Source organism: Sus scrofa, chromosome 9 (assembly GCF_054392235.1).
Source record: "Sus scrofa isolate SSC_HxYL_T2T_F1_AM1 chromosome 9, Sscrofa_HxYL_maternal_Yorkshire_Landrace_v2.0, whole genome shotgun sequence".
Taxonomy (NCBI): domain Eukaryota; kingdom Metazoa; phylum Chordata; class Mammalia; order Artiodactyla; family Suidae; genus Sus; species Sus scrofa.
In genome coordinates, this window is record NC_139391.1 from 130,988,406 (window position 1) to 131,008,720 (window position 20,315).

General features: G+C 40.2%; 1 protein-coding gene across 1 annotated transcript in view; it reads right to left on the minus strand.

The window, feature by feature from the left end:
• Nucleotides 1-12,273, minus strand: part of NIBAN1 (niban apoptosis regulator 1) — a 163,568-nt gene extending 151,295 nt beyond the window's left edge. Inside the window, 1 exon segment of the mRNA NM_001243219.1 lies at nt 12,049-12,273. Coding sequence (NP_001230148.1) covers nt 12,049-12,103 — 55 coding nt within the window. The 5' untranslated portion in view covers nt 12,104-12,273.
• Nucleotides 12,274-20,315: the final 8,042 nt, after the last annotated feature.

Sequence of the window (20,315 nt, forward strand, 5' to 3'; positions counted from 1 at the left end):
GAAGCTGTTTAAAGGTACCATTTTACTAAAGTGACCTACTATGCCTGCTTTCACCTATTTGTAAATTTCCTATGTTTTGCTAACATTTAGACACATTTTAATTTCTGGATTAAGCTATTTGTCTTATTCACTGAAAAGACTCACTTCAAAAACCAGTCAAATCAATTAGAATTAAGATACAAAATCAAGGGTTTAGTAAATGTTTCAAGGGAATTACTGGCTTGTTTCATTTAAAGTGAATAAATCACTGTTCAAATCTTATCAAGCTGATGCTCCTTTCCATTAAAGAAAAAGCTGTGGGGACAAGACTTGGAATTTCTAGAAGAACATTTGATATCCTGTTGCTTATTCTCTGAGTCATTTACTTGTCTGGCACATAGTAGGCACTCAATAAATGTTGGTGTTTACTGTTGTTGTTACTGTCATTATCATTTCTCAGACCAGGAGTCAGCATTTTTAGTTAAGAATTCACATCCCAGTTCATATATGCTGGTCTTAGCCATGCTCTAGAATTCTTACCTACTTTAAACAGTGCATTTCAATTAATGTTACGAATTTAATCCTTCCTTCCAGTGCAATCATTTTAAATATTTATACCTGAGATACTTGCCATTGTTGCTAGTAAAAGTTACCTTTATTATAACTCCAGGCCTACATCTGTTTTGCTTAGGCAATCATTCAAACGTATCTAACTCACCCAGCATGACTTACATAGGAAATAAGTTTTAAAACAATCATGTTCAACCCAAATTGGGAAAACCTCTAAATTCTTTTGAGCTAATCATAGAAACTGTCACTCGCCCTGTGTGAGCCCAGAGGTAATGGCACTTAACTGCTACTAACAATGTCCTTTTTTGAAAGACTATCCACCAATTTCCCTTTATTTCTTTTTATTATATTATTATTAAAGTAGAACTGATTTACGTTTCAAGTTCTGTTGCACAACAAAATGACCCAATCACACCCACACCCTTCATTTCTGACTTGACCCTGCTCATCTGTTCTAGTCCCAGACTAGACCCATCTCAGCTGTTCTTCATGAAGATCTGCTCTGTTCCTCTCCCAGATCTCCGGAGAATGTCAGCAGCAGGTCGTACAGCTACATTCTCCAACAGATGCTCCAACACACTTGAAAGACACAGTACTCATATTGCTCTTTCCTGGAGACTGGAGACAAAAATTACAATGTCTCTCTTCCATTTCTCTCCTCATTGTGTTCATGCTTCCTCCACTTTAGCATATGGAACGCATTTATAAAAACTGTCTTAACATCTTTGTCTGCTAATTTCATCATGTCTGTAATTCCTAAGTCTGTTTCTATTAATGGATTTTTTTTTTCCTTTGAGTTTTGGATATTTTCCTGCTTCTTCATTTGCCCAGTAATTTTTCATCATATGCTGAGTATCGTAAATTTTACATTGTTGGATGTATATTTTATTGTCTTTTATAAAGAATGTTGGACTTTGTTCAGGCACGCAGTTAAGTTACTTAGAATCAGTTTGATCCTTTTGAGGTTTGCTTATATATTTTTTATTAGAGCAGGTTTAGACCAGTCTTAAAGTCTAGAGCTAAGTTCTGTTCAATACGGCTGAAGACTCCATATGATGCCCTCTTTTCTTTTCTCTCTCTCTCTCTCTCTTTTTTTTTTTTTTTAGGGCCTCACCCACAGCATATGTAAGTTCCCAGGCTATGGGTCAAATTGGAACTGTTGCTACCCGCCTACACCACAGCCACAGCAAAGCAGGATCTGAGCAACGCCTGCAACCTATACCACAGCTCACGGCAACACCAGATCCTTAATCCACTGAGGGAAGCCAGGGATCAAACCCACATCCTCATGGATACTAGCTGAGTTTGTTACCGCTGAGCCACAAAGGGAACTCCCATAAGGTCTTTCTATTTTGGATGATGGGAACATAAACTATTCCCAACTCTGGATGAGCTCCAGGAATTGCCGGGCTCTATAAAATCAGATACGCATGATCTTCTATTCCAGAAAATGGTCTTGTATTATTTCTTTGATAATTTCCTCCCCTTCATTTTCTTTGTTCCCTATTTCCTAGGACTTTTTTCAGTCAGAGAGTGAAATTGGATTGGACCTTTTAAAATTTTTAATATTGCCTCTTCTATTTTCTATCTTTTGATCTTTTTGTTCTTTTTTCCACAAGATTTCTTCAACTTTATTTTCCAAAGCAAGAGCTGGATTTTTCAAATAGTTGATCATTAGATTTTTAATTTCTAAGAGATATTTCTAATTCTATTATTGTCATTTCTCCATTGTACCCTGAACTTATTTTTCAAATTCAATACAAATTACAGCTAAAAATCATGTTCTCCTTTTATTCCTTTATTAAGCAAATTTATTAAGTAATAAACCATGCATCAGACACTGATCTATCAAAACAAAGACCCTGCTTTTCACGGAGGTGAAAGTGGTGACAGGTGGGCAATAAGAACCTACAAATGAACATATTATATGTCGGTTTTAATAAGTGTGATGAGGGATCCCCTCCAGCAAAACCTTCTCCCTCTGCTCACCCCACTCCAGCCACATCACCCTTTCTTCAATTCCTTCAAGTTCCTTCTCCTTCCTTTTCTATACACTGTTCTCTCTACTAAAAATATCAAAATATTCGGAGTTCCCATCATGGCTCAGTGGTTAACGAATCCAATTAGGAACCATGAGGTTGCAGGTTCGATCCCTGACCTTGCTCAGTGGGTTAAGGATCCGGCGTTGCTGTGAGCTGTGGTGTAGGTTGCAGAAGCGGCTCAGATCCCACGTTGCTGTGACTCTGGTGTAGGCCGGCGGCTACAGCTCTGATTCGACCCCTAGCCTGGGAACCTCCATATGCCACGGGAGCAGCCCAAGAAATGGCAAAAAAACAAAGAAAAAAAAAATCAAAATATTCTTCCCCATCTTCTGAGCACTGTATCTTAAGTACATCTCATCTCATTGCCCTATACTACCATCAGTTTTCTGTCTCAGTACTCTTTTTATTACCCTCATAACATTTATCAAAACTTACCATGTTGATTACCTATTATTTAATAGCCATTCAATCTTCTTTGCCAGGTGAACCTGATTTTGTTAAGGTATCTCTAGAGTCACGTGCTTCAAAAAAGATTGACCCTAGCCCCAGGAGGGGTGAATCCACATTAGTCTAACCAAATCATGATAATACAGTACTCTTGCCAGTGATGGCTTAGGAAAGAATGCATGACCCAGTTCTGATGAGTGGAATATAAAACAAAGCCTGCTAGTAAGGCATCTGGGGAAGGTTTGCTCTTCTAAAGAGACTCAATAGACTGTCCTCTTCTCAGCTCTGGAACATTGCTGAACTTAAGAATGTGATATCTTCTGCTGCTCTAGTCATCTTTCAACCTAGGAGAGCTAATCCACAGAGAAAGATTAAAATAAGCTGACCATTGATGATTTCACCAAGTTACTAAGTTAGTCCTATCTTCATGCTTCTTTATGGTCCTATGAGTTTTATTTGGAAATCTATTAGATGATGAGCCTCAAACACCAAAGAGACATCAACATAAGGACTAATGCATTAAATAATACTTATTTGGAAAACAAAGAGTAAATGAGAAAAAAGAATATAATAACATGGTTATATTCTCTGATGTAATAAAATGATAAAATACAATTAGAGGAGAATTGCAGTATCATGTACAAAAATTTTGTTACTAATAAAACAGTTTGTTCAACAGTTTTCCACAATCATAATTGATGGTGGTAGTATTCACATTATTGTCTGAAACATCAGTACGTATTATGTGGAATAATGCAGATAAGAATTTGAGGATATTTAATTCTATTATCTATTGTGCCTTTGCAAGCCAAGAAAAAGGTGATAAAAAATATAATGGAGGAGGTATACATTTTTTCAGATTTCCATCCACTAAAAAGGTCTAGAAACAATGGCCAACCCAGTCACAGCAATGAGCCTCCCTAGGTCCAAGTTGTCTTCTTGAACCCCATCTTTCACTAAAAGAAACCCAGAGATTCTTAGAGATATTGCTTATTCCAAGAATGAGATAGGAAATAAACATGATAAACCTAGAACATCTTGACCTACCAGAAGGCAAGGAAGTTATCAAACTACTAGGGCAATTTCAAAAGGACTCAGGAGCCAACTTGAAGAGGCTAATACTAATGACGGGAAATCTGGGCTTCAATAAGGATAAGAGTTAATATAGAACCCATGAGTTCATAATACTATTCTTCAAATGATTATCTTCAGGGGATGACAGGAAATCAATAACTTTTCTTGAAAACTGATAAATAAAAAGAAAGGGTAAAGCTTTTAATTCTTCCTTTCCTATATAAACTATCATATTAATTATCCAAATAGTAAAAAAGGAAAGTATCACTCTATAAAGTTATTCCCGCTAAGAAATGAAACCAAAATGACATAATTAGAATGTCACTGTTCTTCAACCCCAGTGAATTAATGGCAATGAGCATCAATGGGGGCTAACATCACAAGAAAAAAAAAAAAGAGAGAGAGAGAACTGAATATTAGATGCCTCCAAATGAAGAACGTATTGATCCTGAGTCTGATCACATGTCATTATCCCTCTGCCAATTTGTAGAAAATACAGAAGAAATGTGTGGAACTGCATCATGAACAAATTCCAGACTGTGGAAAATCTTACATGTCCAATAGCCCAGATCTGTCAACAGATCATCTGCAAGTACAAACCAGAGACATAAGGAAAACCTGGGGATTAAACCTCTAACCTTCAGCAGCAGAGATCACAGATGCAGCTTGGATTCAATCCATGGCCTGGGAACTGCCATATGCCATGGGTGTGGCCATTTAAAAATGCATTGTTGGGTGATAAAACCATGGGATATACAAGGAAGCCATTATTATAAAATCTAGGATGAATGGTGTGGTCGTCTGTTACACTGGCAGCCCCTAACAAAGCACAGGTCTTGGTATTCATGACTGTGTGGAGTTTCCTCCTCTTGAACCCGAACTGGTTCTGAGATTTGCTTCAACCAATAAAATGTGGCAGAAGACTATCATGCTGTTCCAAGGCTAAGCCAAAAGAAGGCCTGGCAGTTTCTAGAAGCTTTTGGATTCTTGCAGATCCTGACCTAGCATTTTAAAAGTTCAGAACCCTACTAGAGAGACTATGTAGAAAGGCCATCTGGAGAGACAGCTTACCCAAGTTGAGATCAGCCACCAGCCCATCTGCTGGCTGAATGGACCCACAGGACTGGCCGCTAGGAATATTAGTAGGACCACCCAGGAGAACTCAAGGCAGAGGGCAGAACTGTGAGTAAATAAATAGTTGTTTTAAGAGCCAGTATATTTGGGGGAGAAAAAGGGGGTCATTAGACATGGAGGCTTCTGGGAGGGCTGGTGAAGTTCTTTCCATTTCTTTACCTGTCTGGGGGCCACAGAATATTTGACTTACAATAGCACACTAAGCGATGCATTTGTTCTGCATGGTTTTGGCGGCTATGTTTTATTTTTATGTAAAAATGGCTTTTAAAAAAGAAAAAGAAAAAAAAAATTCACATGGTTTGGCATAGAGACCTTGGCTCTTCTTCCAAAATTCCTTCAGACTATAGACTTTAAAAATCACTTCACAGCTCCTAGTAAAAACTACTGATTTATTCTAATCCTAACTACAGCAACATCTAAACAACATTAAGCACAGAAATATAAACTTCCATGGGTTTTAGACTTTGCAGTTTGGAAAACTGTGTATCTGTAAATTTTTTCTTCTCTCCTGTGAGAAAAAAACAAGTACTATTAAAAAAAAAGAGAGAGAGAGAGAGAGAGGCACTTTTATGAGCTGGCTTACATTTTCTTATTGGCAGCAATTTGCTAGTCTCTTTTTAAAATGAATTTTCCAGTTTCAAAGGGACGAAATCTGCATTGCATTTGAGACTGGTGTGTGTGTGTTTGTGTGGAACTGTTAGAATTTTAACCCCGATGTCATGTTTTACTAAAGTGCTTTAATCAGATTGTGGCAGGTTAATCGTGCTGTTTTATTCTTTTCTCTTCCTTTTCATTATCATCTTCATTTCTGACTTCATTTTCTATTTCACAAGACAAATTGTTGTAGGTACCTTTTTTCTTAAAATAGTGTTAGCCAGCTTCACTAACCAAAAAAAAAAAAAATTAAAATTTCTGCTTAGGAGATTAAAATTCACTGCATAATGCACACTGCGTATTTTGCAAAACTTTCACAGTACATATATTTTAATTGAATTGGAAACTACTGTCACAAATTGTGCTCCTGCTATTGCGCTTTCTACCTGGGAATCCAGTTTAGATCTTCCCAAAGTTACAGCAGAGTAAAACCAAAATCAGTTCAGTAGTCCACAGCAAAAATAAATAACAAAATAAATAAAAATCACTACTGTCACTCTAGGAGTTACTATTACTAAATTACTCTTGATGAAGTGGCCCTCTTGCAGCCAATCTCCATGGAAAAATAGAAGTGTTTCATCAAGACCAGATCTTGATTGAGCATCTGCCTCTATAAATTCATCAAAGCATAACCAGGACCCAAGAGGGAAGATTACTGTTTCTTCCACAAGTACATGAGAAAAATGTTCATTTGTCTCAGCCTATTTATCTCAGTCTTTATTTTTGATGAATCTAAGAAACTTAATTCACATTAAATTCCCAAAGGCTTGATTTCTATTCATAAAGACTGAAGGCAATAGAAAGTAATAATTGCCACCATAAATTCCCACTCTGCAGTAGCTTTCCTAATTCAGAATTCTTACTAGCTTCATTAGTAGATTGGCGGGGGGTTTTTTAATTAAAATATAATGTGATCGATATATGTTTGTGCATTAATTACACTGAGTCCCCTCTCTCCTTCTTCTTTCTCCTGTCCCTGCTATTCCCACCTGAGGCACTGCAACCCCTCACTTGTTAGGAGAACCCATTCATTTCTACAAATTAGGAACTAAGACGAATACTAATGGTATAATTCTTACCCACTTCCTGCTTTCTGAGGATTCATTCTTCTCAAGGGGCACCTAGTGCTCTTAGTGTACTGGCTAGAATGCTTTGGGCCACAAAAAACCAGAAGACAGTTATATTAGGTAGAATATATTGACGGTGGATAACAATAATAGCACAGATAACACTGGCTTAAGTAAGAGAGAAGTTTATTTCTCCCTTATTATGATTTAGATGTCAGTAGTCCAGGGCTGGTATGGAAGTTCTACCATATGAAATCCTTAGGAACCTGAGTTCCTTTTATACGCTTATTCCACGCTGCATGAATTCCTTCTTAAAGGACAGTCCAAGCTGGCTACTCCAGCCATGTTCACCATCTAGCCAGCAGTAAGGAGGACAGGACAAAGAAAGGCACACCTCTTCCATTTAAGGTCTCTTTCTGGAGATAGCACACAGCACTTCTACCTACATCCCATTACCCAAAACTCACCTAACATGACCCTGAATAGTGGCAAAGGAGGATGGGAAATACCTTTATTCTGGGAGTCCATGTGGCCAGCTAACATGTGATGGTTCTATTATTTTAAAAAGCAAGACAGAATTATCTTAGGGGTAAGTAACAGCCTCTACCAGCCCCACTCAAAGAGCATTTAGTACCTCCCATAACAAGTACCCACAAGTAGAGCAGGCAATCAGCTGTCAGGGCTCTAGCTTCCCTTCTCTGAGACTACCTCAGCCTGGCACTGCTCCAGGCGTTGGCCATGTCTGTAAGCTAGCTCCCCTCCTGCTTATCAAGAGAAAAACAGCAGTTCCAGGCATCACATTTCAGATGCAACAAAATCCGAAAGAAGGGGATCAACGATGCATTTCCTCCCTTTGCCTCCTTTGGAAAAGGGAAGAAAACTTTATCAGAAACAGCCAGCAAACTTCCTTTCAAGCTTCAGTGGCTGGATTGCATCACAATCCCATGCCTTATAATACAGTCGACCTTGAAGGTGGGGGTGTCAGGGGCACCCACCCTTTTCACGGTTGGCCCCCTGTATATGCAGACCTTGGTAATTGCAGTTCCTCCATATCTGTGGTTCCACATGCCTGGATTCAACCAACTAGGGATCATACAGTTCTGTAGTATTTACTTTTGAAAAAAAATAATAAGTGAATCTACATAGTTCAAACCTGAATAGTTCAAGAGTCAACTATAATCACGGCCAAGAACACACTGCATGATAGGCATGGACCAAACACCCCTCAGAAGCCGTAAGTGGGGCTAGCCTCTCTGAAACAGAGGATTTCATGGAGGAGCTTCAATACCCTAACAAAACTGGGGTTCTGTTATAAAAGAAGAAGCAGGAAAGGATGTTGGATTGCCATCTAGTCATGTCTACCACACTCTTTATTCTAAATTCCATTACAATATACGGTTGACCCTTGAATAAGATGGCTTTGAACTCTGTGGGACTACTTATTTTTTTCAGTAGTAAATTCTAGAGCACTACCTTATCCACAGTAGGTTGGATCCATGGATACGGAGGAACTGCAGTTACAGAGGGCATACTATAAGTTATATGCAGATTTTTGAAAGTACAAAGGCTTGCCACCCCTAACCCCCTGTGTTGTTCAAGGGTCAACTGTATTATTACTAACCAGGTAAACTGAGCTCTAAGATTACACCAGACCAGCTCTTATACCCATCTCATACCAATAAATTACAACTGAAGATTAAGCAAATAGGTAGACTAGTCCTACGCATCTACATTGAGTAGACTGCAAACCCCCATCTTCCATTCATTCACCTGGTCTAGAGAGACTTCACTCCAGATACTACAAATCAGCATAAATTTCATACATAGCCACCTCATTAACTCTTATGATATAAATATGAGAAAATTTCCCTGAGAGAAATACATATTGTTTTTAAGCTGAAACTCATTTCTTATTTTACAAGCATCAGATCACTGATGAGCATTTCAGAGGAAACCCCTGGGCCCTTTACAGGTTGGGTTGATTATGCAATTAGTAAATCTAGGAAAAGAAGAGTTTTCTTAACTGCTGTTTGCTGCAGTCAGGCTTGGAGGTGTCTTCCAGCACTGCCCCGCCCAGAACCTATGTATCACACAGTTCTCATTTGCAGCACTGATTTTCCAGGACTAGTCTGATGCTCCATGGGACTTGTGTGGGAGAGTTTTCAAGTTTTTCTTTTAATTCATTAACAGTGGTAATTTTTAAGAGGAAATACAATAATTGCTGAAACAGGAAAACACTGTTTTTGAAGCGGTAGTTCACTTTTAGGCATACCAAAAGCTTAAAAAGAAAACAAGGCAGAAAAAGAGAAAAGTGCCCTAAATTGACCACCGATGCCTGTCATTTATATTGAGCTTCCTTCCTCGTTAAAGAAAGACCCTTTTATGTCACTGCTAAAAGCATCCCTGAAGGCTCACAGTTGAAACCACCCATGTGATTACAAGTTAGTTTATTTTTTATTATTTATTAATAGCAACATCTTATCGAGAGAAGTTACTGAAGGGCTTCCAGATACAATCCCAAAAATGTATTCTGCTGTTAAGAAACATGAGGGCAGTACTAATTTTTAAAACTAACACTTGAGGAAATAAGTAATTCAACACTTGATACCCCTTTACCTAGAGATTTTCTAAATCTTAAGAAAGAATGTACTTTCAAAACATCCATGTACCAAGATCACTATTAACAGAAAGTTTTGAGGTACGCAAACTAAAAGGCAGTTGTTAAATAATTTGGTGAACAGTAAATGCTGATTCATAATCATTAGCCTACTAGAGAAACAGCTGCTGGTAAACATACAGATTAAGTTAACAAAATCCACTCCAAATGTATTGAGTAGTTATTCTCTATGTTGGCAAAGTTTATTAAGCTTGAAAGAAAGTTATTGTCTTAGCTACAAGAGCTTTCAGATCTACAATATTTCACTGGCAGCTACTTCATGAGAAACAGGTCATAAAATTTGTATTTAAACTTTACTGTCATACTTTCAATTGTTCTGCTTACAATCAAAGCTTGAGAATATTTATGGACTAAAGATGGGCAAAGCAGTGAAGACAGGGTTATGGTTTTTTGCAGGGATGTGGGGCTTCGAAACCATAGAAAAATCACAGCCTCTTGACCTTCATTTGCTCATGCGCTAACAATTCACAACACCATGCATTTTTCCAATGCTCTTTTCTGTCTTGGCAAGACTAGCCTTCTCAAATGAGGCAACGTCTCATTCCCTCTGAAGGTATTCTAACTTTAACTCTTCTCTTCCCTCCAGCCCTGCATACCTTGAAAGTGCCTCTCCAACAAATAATGAGATGAAATTGAACAAGCCCAGAGGATGCTATGGCCATCACACAACTGGCTAGTTTTATGCATTCAGAACCCACCTGTGCACTCTCAAACTTTGGTTAGGTGTAATAAGTTAATTTCAGAATGAAAAACGTAACACACTGAGTACAATGTTTGCATCAGTGGTGGTGGTAACCATGAAGTCTTCTTCAACCAAGTTAACCCCTCATATTGCTGATTACTGCAGATGGCCATGCTGCAACTTTATGTGTTTCTAAGCTTTTCCATGAAAGAAAGCTTTATAAAATAAATACCATAAACACATTTTACTGATAACTCAATGCCAGCCCCTTCTCACGATGTTCTATTACACTGTGCTTTCTGTCCCCTACACATTTGTGTAAACAAGCACAAAGTCAAATTTCACAAAGTCAAATTTCCAAGACTAAGGCATGCTTAGTTTAGCTCTTTTTCTAAGATAAATAAATCATCCATCTTTTTCCCATTTTAAATAAACAACAGCAAAGAGATACTTGACAAAATTCTCCCCCCTGAAAGGATGGGCTGTTGATGAGCTTCTGCCTCTGAAAGCACCAGAGCAGAAGTCTGGAAAATCAATTACATCGCTCTCTAGTGCCCTGATTTGATATCCTTTTAAAACGATTTTCAAGGTTGTGGTAACTGAAAACAAATATGGAATAAGGACAACTAAATAAATGCTTTTCTCTTAGAAAATGGTTCAGGAGCCAGAAAAGGGTATCAGGAAGAACTTTACTTTTTTCTTTTTCTTAACATTATTAAGTGTAATATCTAGTTTAGAAGATACTTCTAACGGGAGAAAAACACTAAACTCACAAACTAACCAAATGTTAGGTAGTGGTTGTGGGCAAAGTTTGGAGGGAGGAAAGAGAAAGAAGCCAATTACACCCAGGAGAGAAAGAATCACTATTTCCTGCAGTTTCAGCTGTTTGGTTTTTGTTTTCTTCTGCCTCACTCTTTTCACTGTATCACTATATCCCCGAAAGCCTCCCAAATGAGTTTGTCCCCATCTAAAACTTTAGCAACTGTTACACAGCAGGTCAGCGTTCCTCTTTTGCTTCCCCTCGTCTGCGGGTAAGTAAAGGTAACCACACAACATGAGAGCGTAATGACATTGTCCTTTCTGCCTCTGATGAAATCATCCCGCAAGTGACATTATGAAGTTCAAGTGAAACTTTGGCCGACGCCGCGTTTTACAAAACCAGGCCAACAGTACCAGGAGGGAAATTCTGCTTCATAGGCCGGGAATCCCCAGGGAAATCTCTAGAAGCGAGGGATATCCCCCACTGTTCTTTTTGCGGCAAGTTCAGAAAGGGCTCAGAACTGAGTCCAGGGACAGGTACAGACAGGATGGGGAGGTGTTGCTGGGCTGGGGTGGGGTGCAGAAGAGACATCGAGGCGGGCCGAGTGGAGGAACCGGGGTGGTCCCCCACTCCGTAGCCTGCACCTGTTTCTCCCAGCCTTCCGGCGGCGCTTCCCAAAGCATCCCCAGCCCGCTCACCTGGCTGCAGCGCCCCCCACCCCGGCCAGGGCTCGTGGCGAGCTGCCCTCCAGCTGGAAGAACGCTGGCTGAGAAGACGCCGTGCCCCCCTGCCAGGCCCGCGCCCGCCGGAGGAGAGCGGACCGTGGAGGGCGGGGGATGGAGGAGGGAGTCTGCGGGCACCTCTGGGGTCGCGCCCTGTAGGGCCAGTGCCCGGGCGCCCGGCCTGGCCCAAGGCTCGAGGCGGACCGGCGCCGCGCTCCCGGGAAGCCCCGGCGGGCGTACCTCGGATGTAGGCGCACTTGCCCTCGTCCAACTGGCTGGAGGCCGAGCCGCCCATGGCGACGGAAGGTGCAGGAGGATGCTGAGCGCGCGGCTGCCCGGCCCACTCCCCCGGCGGGAGGGACTGCCACTCCCGTCGGCGCCCGCTGCCCGCTCCTGGAAGCCGATGCGACGGAGATCTGAGCGCTGCAATTAAAGGACACACTTCCTCCGAGAGGCGCGGCCTTCTAGGGCGCCTCCTCCGGGTCCGCGCCCTCTGAGGATCTGTGGGCTGGCCCCGGGGCTGCCTTCCCGCCTTCGCTTCACTGGTGAGTTCTGAGGGGAAGTGTGGCCTGGAACGACTTTCAGCTCCTTCTCCTTCTCTTCGCTGACTTCTTATTTTCACCTCGAGTCAGAGGACAATTTCCCTGGTAATGGGAAACCCCTGTGAGCCGGACCCTTCCCCCTCACATCCCACGAGGTGGAGTTCAAAAGCCCCCTGCTTTGCACGCTCTTCCCTCCAGGACAGGAAGCAACAGTTCTCAAACATCACCTACGAACATATTAGAAATCCAAAATCTCAGCACCTCCCTCTACACACACACACACACACACACACATACACACAGATACACACACGCACACACACCCTCCCCAATTAGAAACTGGGAGTAGGGCCCAGCAATCTGTTTTCACAGGCCCTCCAGGTAATTCTGACGCCTGCTGATGTTTGAAAACCAATGATAAACTTGCCTTCCTGCAGCCAAGAAGTTGGGCCAAGGAGGAAATGGGGAATGAAGGAAAAAAAGACAGAAATAGAAAAAATTAGGGAGGCATTCCCGTCGTGGCTCAGCGGTAAGGACTCCCGCTAGTATCCATGAGGATGCTGGTTTTAACCCTGACCTCCACCGGTGGGTTAAAGATCCTACGTGGCTGTGGCTGTGGCTGTGGCTGTGGCTAGGCCAGCAGCTGGAGCTCCCATTGGACCCCTAGCCTGGGAACATCCATATGCCACATATGTGGCCCTAAGGAAAAAAAAAAAAAAAAAAAAGCAAAAGTTAGGGAGAACCTGACTGTGGGTCCTACTGTATACTCCCAGTCTAGAAACTTCTTAAGACTTGATCAAAGTCTGCTCTTACACTTTTAGGTTCAGTTCCTCTCCTAGACAAACTGGAATGCGTTCATTAGAAAGGGCACTTGTTCTTTTCCCACAACCACTGTTTAGCTTGGCAGCTTTTCCCAAACAAGAACCAGCTTGGTAGAAGGGTCAACACTCATGTCTTCCTATTCTTAGCAGTCAGCTCGTAGTGACTCCTATTGACGTAACCTCCAAGGTCAAATGAGCTGTTCAGACAAGAAGCAGGTCTGAGGAGGACTTTGGAGGCTTTTTCCTTCAAAGTTAATTATCTAGCGTTTTAACACAGAGATGTCTCATACCTCACAATCTCTCACACCTTTCCAATCCATCAGTAAATCCTTTCAAATCTACTTGCAAAATATATCCACTATCCCACCATTTCTCCTCCCCTCCACTGCTATCAACCCCGCAATTTCTCACATGGATAACTACAATAGCCTCCTGAGCTCCCTCCTTCAGAAAAAAAGCCACCAAGTCTATCGCTGACATTAGGCCAGACTTCCTCTCTGCCCTCATTTCCCACCCACTCTCCCTCCCCCTTGCTCTCTTTGTTCCAGCCCTACTGGCCTTTTTGCTCTTCTGGGACACTCTAAGCTTAGGGCCTTTGCACATGCTCTTTCTTCTCCTAGGTTTCTCTTCACTCAGATAATTCACAAGTCTTACTCTCCAACCTTCTCGCTTCCTTTAAATCTCTACTTAAATGCTAACATCTTAGAGAGGCTTTTCTTAACCCCCTATTTAAATACCAACCTTCATCTCTCTGCCTCTTACCTTTGATTATTTCTATTCATATCACTTAGCATCTTCTGACATATATTTCTTTGTGTGTCTCTCCCCACTGAGATGAAAACTCCAAGATCAGGGATTATCTTTGTTCATGCTATTGTTTCTTGGCATCTTTTTTGTTTTCTTGGTTATTATTTTCATCATTCTTTATGAGCAGGGATTTTTATGTTCTCTGGTATATCTTCAATGCCTAGAACAGCAGCTAGCACATAGTAGGTGCTTATTAGTTATTGAATAAGTGAATGAAATATAAAATGTAAGAATCTGCAGTCAGTGACAGCTGTGATCTCAATGAATAAAGAGTATTTCCAGGTAACTGTTCAATGATTTAAGCTTTTCAGTGTTCAACTCTTCTCAATATTCTAGTCAGCTCTTAGAATTAAGTATATATTCTCAGAGTAGTAACTCCTTTCATTAGATAAATTGCTGTAATTATGCTTCAGAATATTGTTATTGTTATCAAAGAAAACTAATTTGATCTCCTGCCAGAGTATAGTTTTAGCTTGTCACCTCTTATTTAGGAACACTCTAAGACTGCTAATTCTAATCTATCATTCTTTGCTCATTTGTAACAATCGCAGATAGAACAAGGTACAAGGAAAGACTTTGTATGCTGTAGTATGAATAAGCTTTGTAACCAGACAGTTGCAACTTGGAATCCTAACCTGACAGATAATTTACTAGTCATGTGACCTGGTCCAGTTTCTTTTTTTTTTTTTCCCCGTTTTTTAAAGTTTTATTGAAGTACAGTTGATTTACAGTGTTGTGATAATCTCTGCTGTAGAACAAAGTAATTCAGTTATATACATCCGTATATCCATTCCTTTTCAGATTCTTTTCCCGTATATGTCATCACAGAACATGGGGTAGACTTTCCTGTGCGATACAGCAGGTCCCTGTTGACCATCCATTCCACATACAATAGAGTACACACGCCTCAAGTGTCTTAACTTACCTGTCTTAGGGTTCTTACCTGTTAAATGGAGCTAATGACACCTACTTCATAGGGTAGTCAGAATTAAATTTGATTGGGACTATGAAGCGCTTAACATATTCCCAGGAACATAGTACATGTTTAGTAGGTAGAAGTTCGGATTGCTGTTATTAGTAAGGGCAAGAGTGGTCAAAGAAGCAATTTTCTAGAGAAAATGGATTTTAATTGGGCCTTGGAAATCATGGATGTTACATTAAGAAAGAATTTCTGGGAGTTCCCGTCTTGGCTCAGTGGTTAACGAATCCGACTAGGAACCACGAGGTTGCAGGTTCGATCCCTGGCCTTGCTCAGTGAGTTAAGGATCTGGCATTGCTGTGAGCTGTGGTGTAGGTCCCAGACACAGCTCGGATCTCGAGTTGCTGTGGCTGTGGCGTAGGCCGGTGGCTACAGCTCCAATTGGACCCCTAGCCTGGGAATCTTCATGTGCTGCAGGAGCAGCCCTAGAAAAGGCAAAAAGACAAAAAAAAAAAAAAGAAAGAAAGAAAGAATTGCTGCTCTCTTTTTCCCCCAAATAAAGCTCTTTTTCCCCAATGAGTTAACAGAAAAAAATAAGGATTTTATCATTTTAGTCATAGTATTTAACATTTGCAAATCCTATATGGGCATCATTGTATTAATCACACACTAAAAATGAGCCTCCAAGCAATTCACTAACTTTATGAACCAGATTCAACCTCATTTGATTCAAATCAGCTAGTTTAGAAACTTTCTTTTGCAATGTCAGTTTTTGTACTGCATCAGTTTTTGGTCTTAAAATAGTCTCAAGACTATTTCTTTCACATAAATCTCATACTAAAATGATTACTTTTTTTTTTTTTTTGGCAGTGCCTGCAGTGTGTGGTTGAAAATGTACGTTATAAATCTATGAACCCTTGTTTGCCATGTTCTCATTTGAGTTGGTGACATCTGTCTATTTTGGAATTTAACTGCCTACAGAGCAGGGGGAGCTTGGGGAAACTTTTCTTTTCCACCAGTACCTTGTACTGTCCTGCAATATAGGAGTAGGGACTCTGTAATGACTTGATTGACTCATCAGTACACACAGTAGGTTACATCAGCTGTCTGATTTAATCTTCACAAAAACCCATTGAGGTAGGTGCTATCGTTACCACCTTTTATTTTTATTTTATTTTTTTCTAGGGCCGATCCCGCAGCATATGGAGGTTCCCAGGCTAGGGGTCTAATCGGAGCTGTAGCCCCTGGCCTACACCACAGCCACAGCAATGCCAGATCCGAGCCGCATCTGCAACCTACACCACAGCTCATGGCAACACCGGATCGTTAACCCACTGAGCAAGGGCAGGGATCGAACCCGCAACCTCATGGTTCCTAGTCGGATTCGTTAACCACTGCGCCACGACGGGAACTCCTGTTATCACCATTTTACAGGTGAGGAAACCAAGGTTAAGAAGTTTAAGGAATTTATCTAAGGTTACCTACTACCTGGGCTTAGCGGACTACAAAGTTCATCCTCCTAACTGCTTGTAAGTGTTAAGTATACTGCTTATACTATTTCTTTTATCTTGAATTTTGCTTTTGCTAATTTACATAAGTAATCCAGGTTTCGCTATAGAAAAATTAGAAACTATTGATAAACGAGAAGAAAAAAGGGGAAAAACTCACCCAAATCTCAACATCAATATCTTTAGATTACCCTAATTACCAGTTTTAGTATAGATTCCTACAGATTTACATATAAATATTTATGCAATTATAATTTATAACTATATATAAATTTATTTATCATTACTTTTTTATCAAAATAAAATGATGCTCTCTATGTATTCTATAATCTGTGTCATAATTTTTCATCTGGAGTATTTCCATTTAAATATCTAGATCCAGGTCAATGATAGTTCATTGTGTAAATGTCGCTTTTCTACCAGCAATGGATGTATACCTCTTTCCCTACTCATTAATCACATGGGACATTTTCATATCTTTTATTATTTTCTATTATTGTTTTCATTATTTCTCTTAATACTTGGCCATATGAGAGTTAAAACAGGTATCATGCTGTATTGTTGAATTTTGAAATTCTTAATGAGAAAAATTAAATATTTTTCCCATGGATTTTCTGGCTATACATGTCCCTTTGGGAATTGGCTGCTGTTATACTTTTCTGTTTTTCTGTTGGTTTCTTATTCTCATTGATTTGGAAGAACTTTATACATATTAAAGACATTGACTTGTTTACTGTAACACACACCGCAAATTAAACACATTTTATTTATTAAAACATATTTCTCTATGTTCTTTATTGAATAGTTAGTCCTCTTTGAAGATTGTGCTAACCATAGACAAATTGTAAAATCAATTAAATTTATCTCTGGCCCCTCCCATCTTTCCTTAGCACTCCCTTCCCCTCTTGTACAATTTCTGAAGAATGCCTAATCTTATCAACACTATCTCTTACAGGTTGTTATACAAAATAGGGTTAACTATTGAAAGTCATTTGATGAACCTGTTCATTGTTGGGGTTTTTGTTTGTTTTGTTTTGTTTTGTTTGTTTTTTAGGGCCTCACCAGTGGCATATGGAAGTTCCCAGGCCAAGCATTGAATCAGAGCTGTAGCTGCCAGCCTACACCATAGCAACACCATATCCAAGCCACATCTGCGACCTACACCACAGTTCACAGCAACACCAGATCCTTAACCCACTGAGTGAGGCCAGGGATTAAACCTGCATCCTCCTGGACACTAGTCAGGTTCATTACCACTGAGCCACATCAGGAACTCCTGTTTGTTTGTTTGTTTGTTTGTTAATGAAGCTCCTTCCCTTACTAGCAAGATGGTTACAATAATCAATATGTTCCCATCTTTTACAGGGATATAAGCTTTTGAAACTCCAGTCCTCATTCTGGTTTTTTTTTTTTTTTTGAGGTATAGTTGATTTACAGTGTTGTGTTAATTTCTGCTCGATAACAAAGTGATTTGATTATATATATGTGTGCATGTGCGTGTGTGTGTGTGTGTATACATATATAAACACATATGTATTATTTTTCACTATGGTTTATCACTGGATATTGAATATAGTTCTGTGCGCTAGACAGTAGGACACCTATTTATCCATTCTATATATAATAGTTTGCATGTGCTAATCCCAAACTCGCAATCCTTCCTTCCCCTTGGCAACCACAGTCTGTTCTCTATGTCTGTGAGTCTATTTCTGTTTCGTAGCTACATTCATCTATGTCATATTTTAGATTCCACGTATAAATGATATTGAATGGTATCTGTCTTTCTCTTTCTGACTTACTTCACTTAGTTGATAATCTCTAGGTCCGTCCACGGTGCTGCAGATGGCATTATTTCACTCTTTTTACGGCTGAGTAGTAGTCCATTGTGTATATGGGTACCGTATCTTCTTCTTCCTTTTTGGTTTTTGGTCTTTTAGGGCCACCCCTGGGGCATATGGATGTTCCCAGGCTAGGGGTCAAATTGGAATTGCAGCCCCTGGCCTATGCCACAGTGAAAGCAATGGGGGATCTTGAGCCATGTCTGCGACCTGCACCCCGGCTCACAGCAATGCCAGATCCCTAACCCACTGAGAGGGGCTAGGGATCAAACCCATATCCTCATGGATACTAGTTGGGTTCATTTCCCCTGAGCCACTAAGGTAACACCCAGAAGACAGATTTTTTTTTTTTTTTAGTTGAGAAACATTGCTTTTGGGAGTTCATGTTGTGGCTCAGCGCTAACGAACTAGATAGTATCCTCAAAGATGTGTGTTCGATCCCTAGCCTCACTCAATGGGTTAAGGATCCTGCCTTGTGGTGAGCTATGAGCAGACAAGGCTCAAATCCCCCATGGCTGTGGCCATGGTGTAGTCTGGCAGCTGCAGCTCTGATTTGACCCCTAGCCTGGGAACTTCCATATGCCCTAGGTGTGGTCCTAAAAAGACAAAAAAACAAAAACAAAACCATTGCTTTGCTCAACGTGCTTTTGAAATATGAATCATCACAACTTTATATAGATCTCCAGCATTGTGTAAGACCTTAGACACAGAATAGAAGTCAAAGTGTTTTAACAAAAACCTATAAAGACTTAAAACTGAGGATGACAAACTCTAGAACCAATAGGGCATTTAGATGTGTATGTACCAATCTTCAAATCTGACAAAGTCCAGGAGTGACCAAGACCACAAGTGAGATGCTGGTGGCCGTGGTCCCTACAGACAGCCCCAGCCAAGCTGCTTTCACTGCATAGGCTTTGTGATGCGTTGCCACGTGGGCATGGTGATCATGTGCTTTACGGCAACTTTTCCCCTCTCGGGATCAAAGTGCTGATGGGCAGCATCAGGAAAACCATGATGCAGAGTTGCAGCAATGTTGGCTTGTTCATGGCCATGAGAATGGACATCCTGTACTAATCAGGGCAGTGGTTGCCCACTATATCCACCACCTTCAGTCATTCCCAGCCTATGTACTATAATAAAACAAATTTTTGAGTTAAAAAAAAAAATCTGACAAAAACCAGACCAGCACAGTTACCCTAGTAAAATCTATACCATATTATTGCCATAAATAAGCGGATTCCATGTTTTTTTCTGAAGGCAAGTCTCTTAACTACCCTGCTTTGGACAAGTTGTTAGTTTAGTACTAGTGCACAAAGAGAAGAGTGCCACCTGCTGGACCAGCCGTGATACTCTGTGCGTGGCCAAGTGCTGCATGGCAGTGAGGAAAATGACACAGACTCTGGTCCAAATCAAATTCATATGCTTGCCTTTAAATTCGTTTAACAGTCCTTCAGCATTATTTGGCTATTTCTTATAAGGTTCTTTTGCTCAGCTGACAAATGAATTACTCTTCCAGAACAAACTTTTCCTGTTGAATTTATTTGGGGGCTAATTCAATTATTTTATATTACAAGCTTATACTTACTTCTTGTAACACAGTTTGACATAATCCATTTTGTAGAAAAGTCTTTTGATTATTTCCTCTTGCAGTCTATGTTTGCTCTTTTCTTTATACGGCAATTCAGCAGCACATTAATTCTCCTAATCAGGTATCGATAGCTGTAAAAAATAATATGCTAGGCTCTGACTTCTATTCCATTGTATTTGAATGGGGAGATGGGAGGACGTATTGGCAAGGAACCCCAAGAGGATGTAGAAACAGTGGGACTGGTCCTTTGAGGTGGGAATGGATATTATATCATTGATATTGTTCAGAATTCCTGTACATAATGGTGAAAATGCAAATGAACTTAGTTTTATTAGTGCTTTTCTATTCTCTACAGAATTTGCCCTTTTCTTTTTGCCTGAACCAAGGACAGACCACTCCAACAGCATCTTCCCAATATACCTCCAAATATTTGCATGCACAAATAATGCGAGTAGTAGTGCAGAGATTTTTGGATTTATATGTC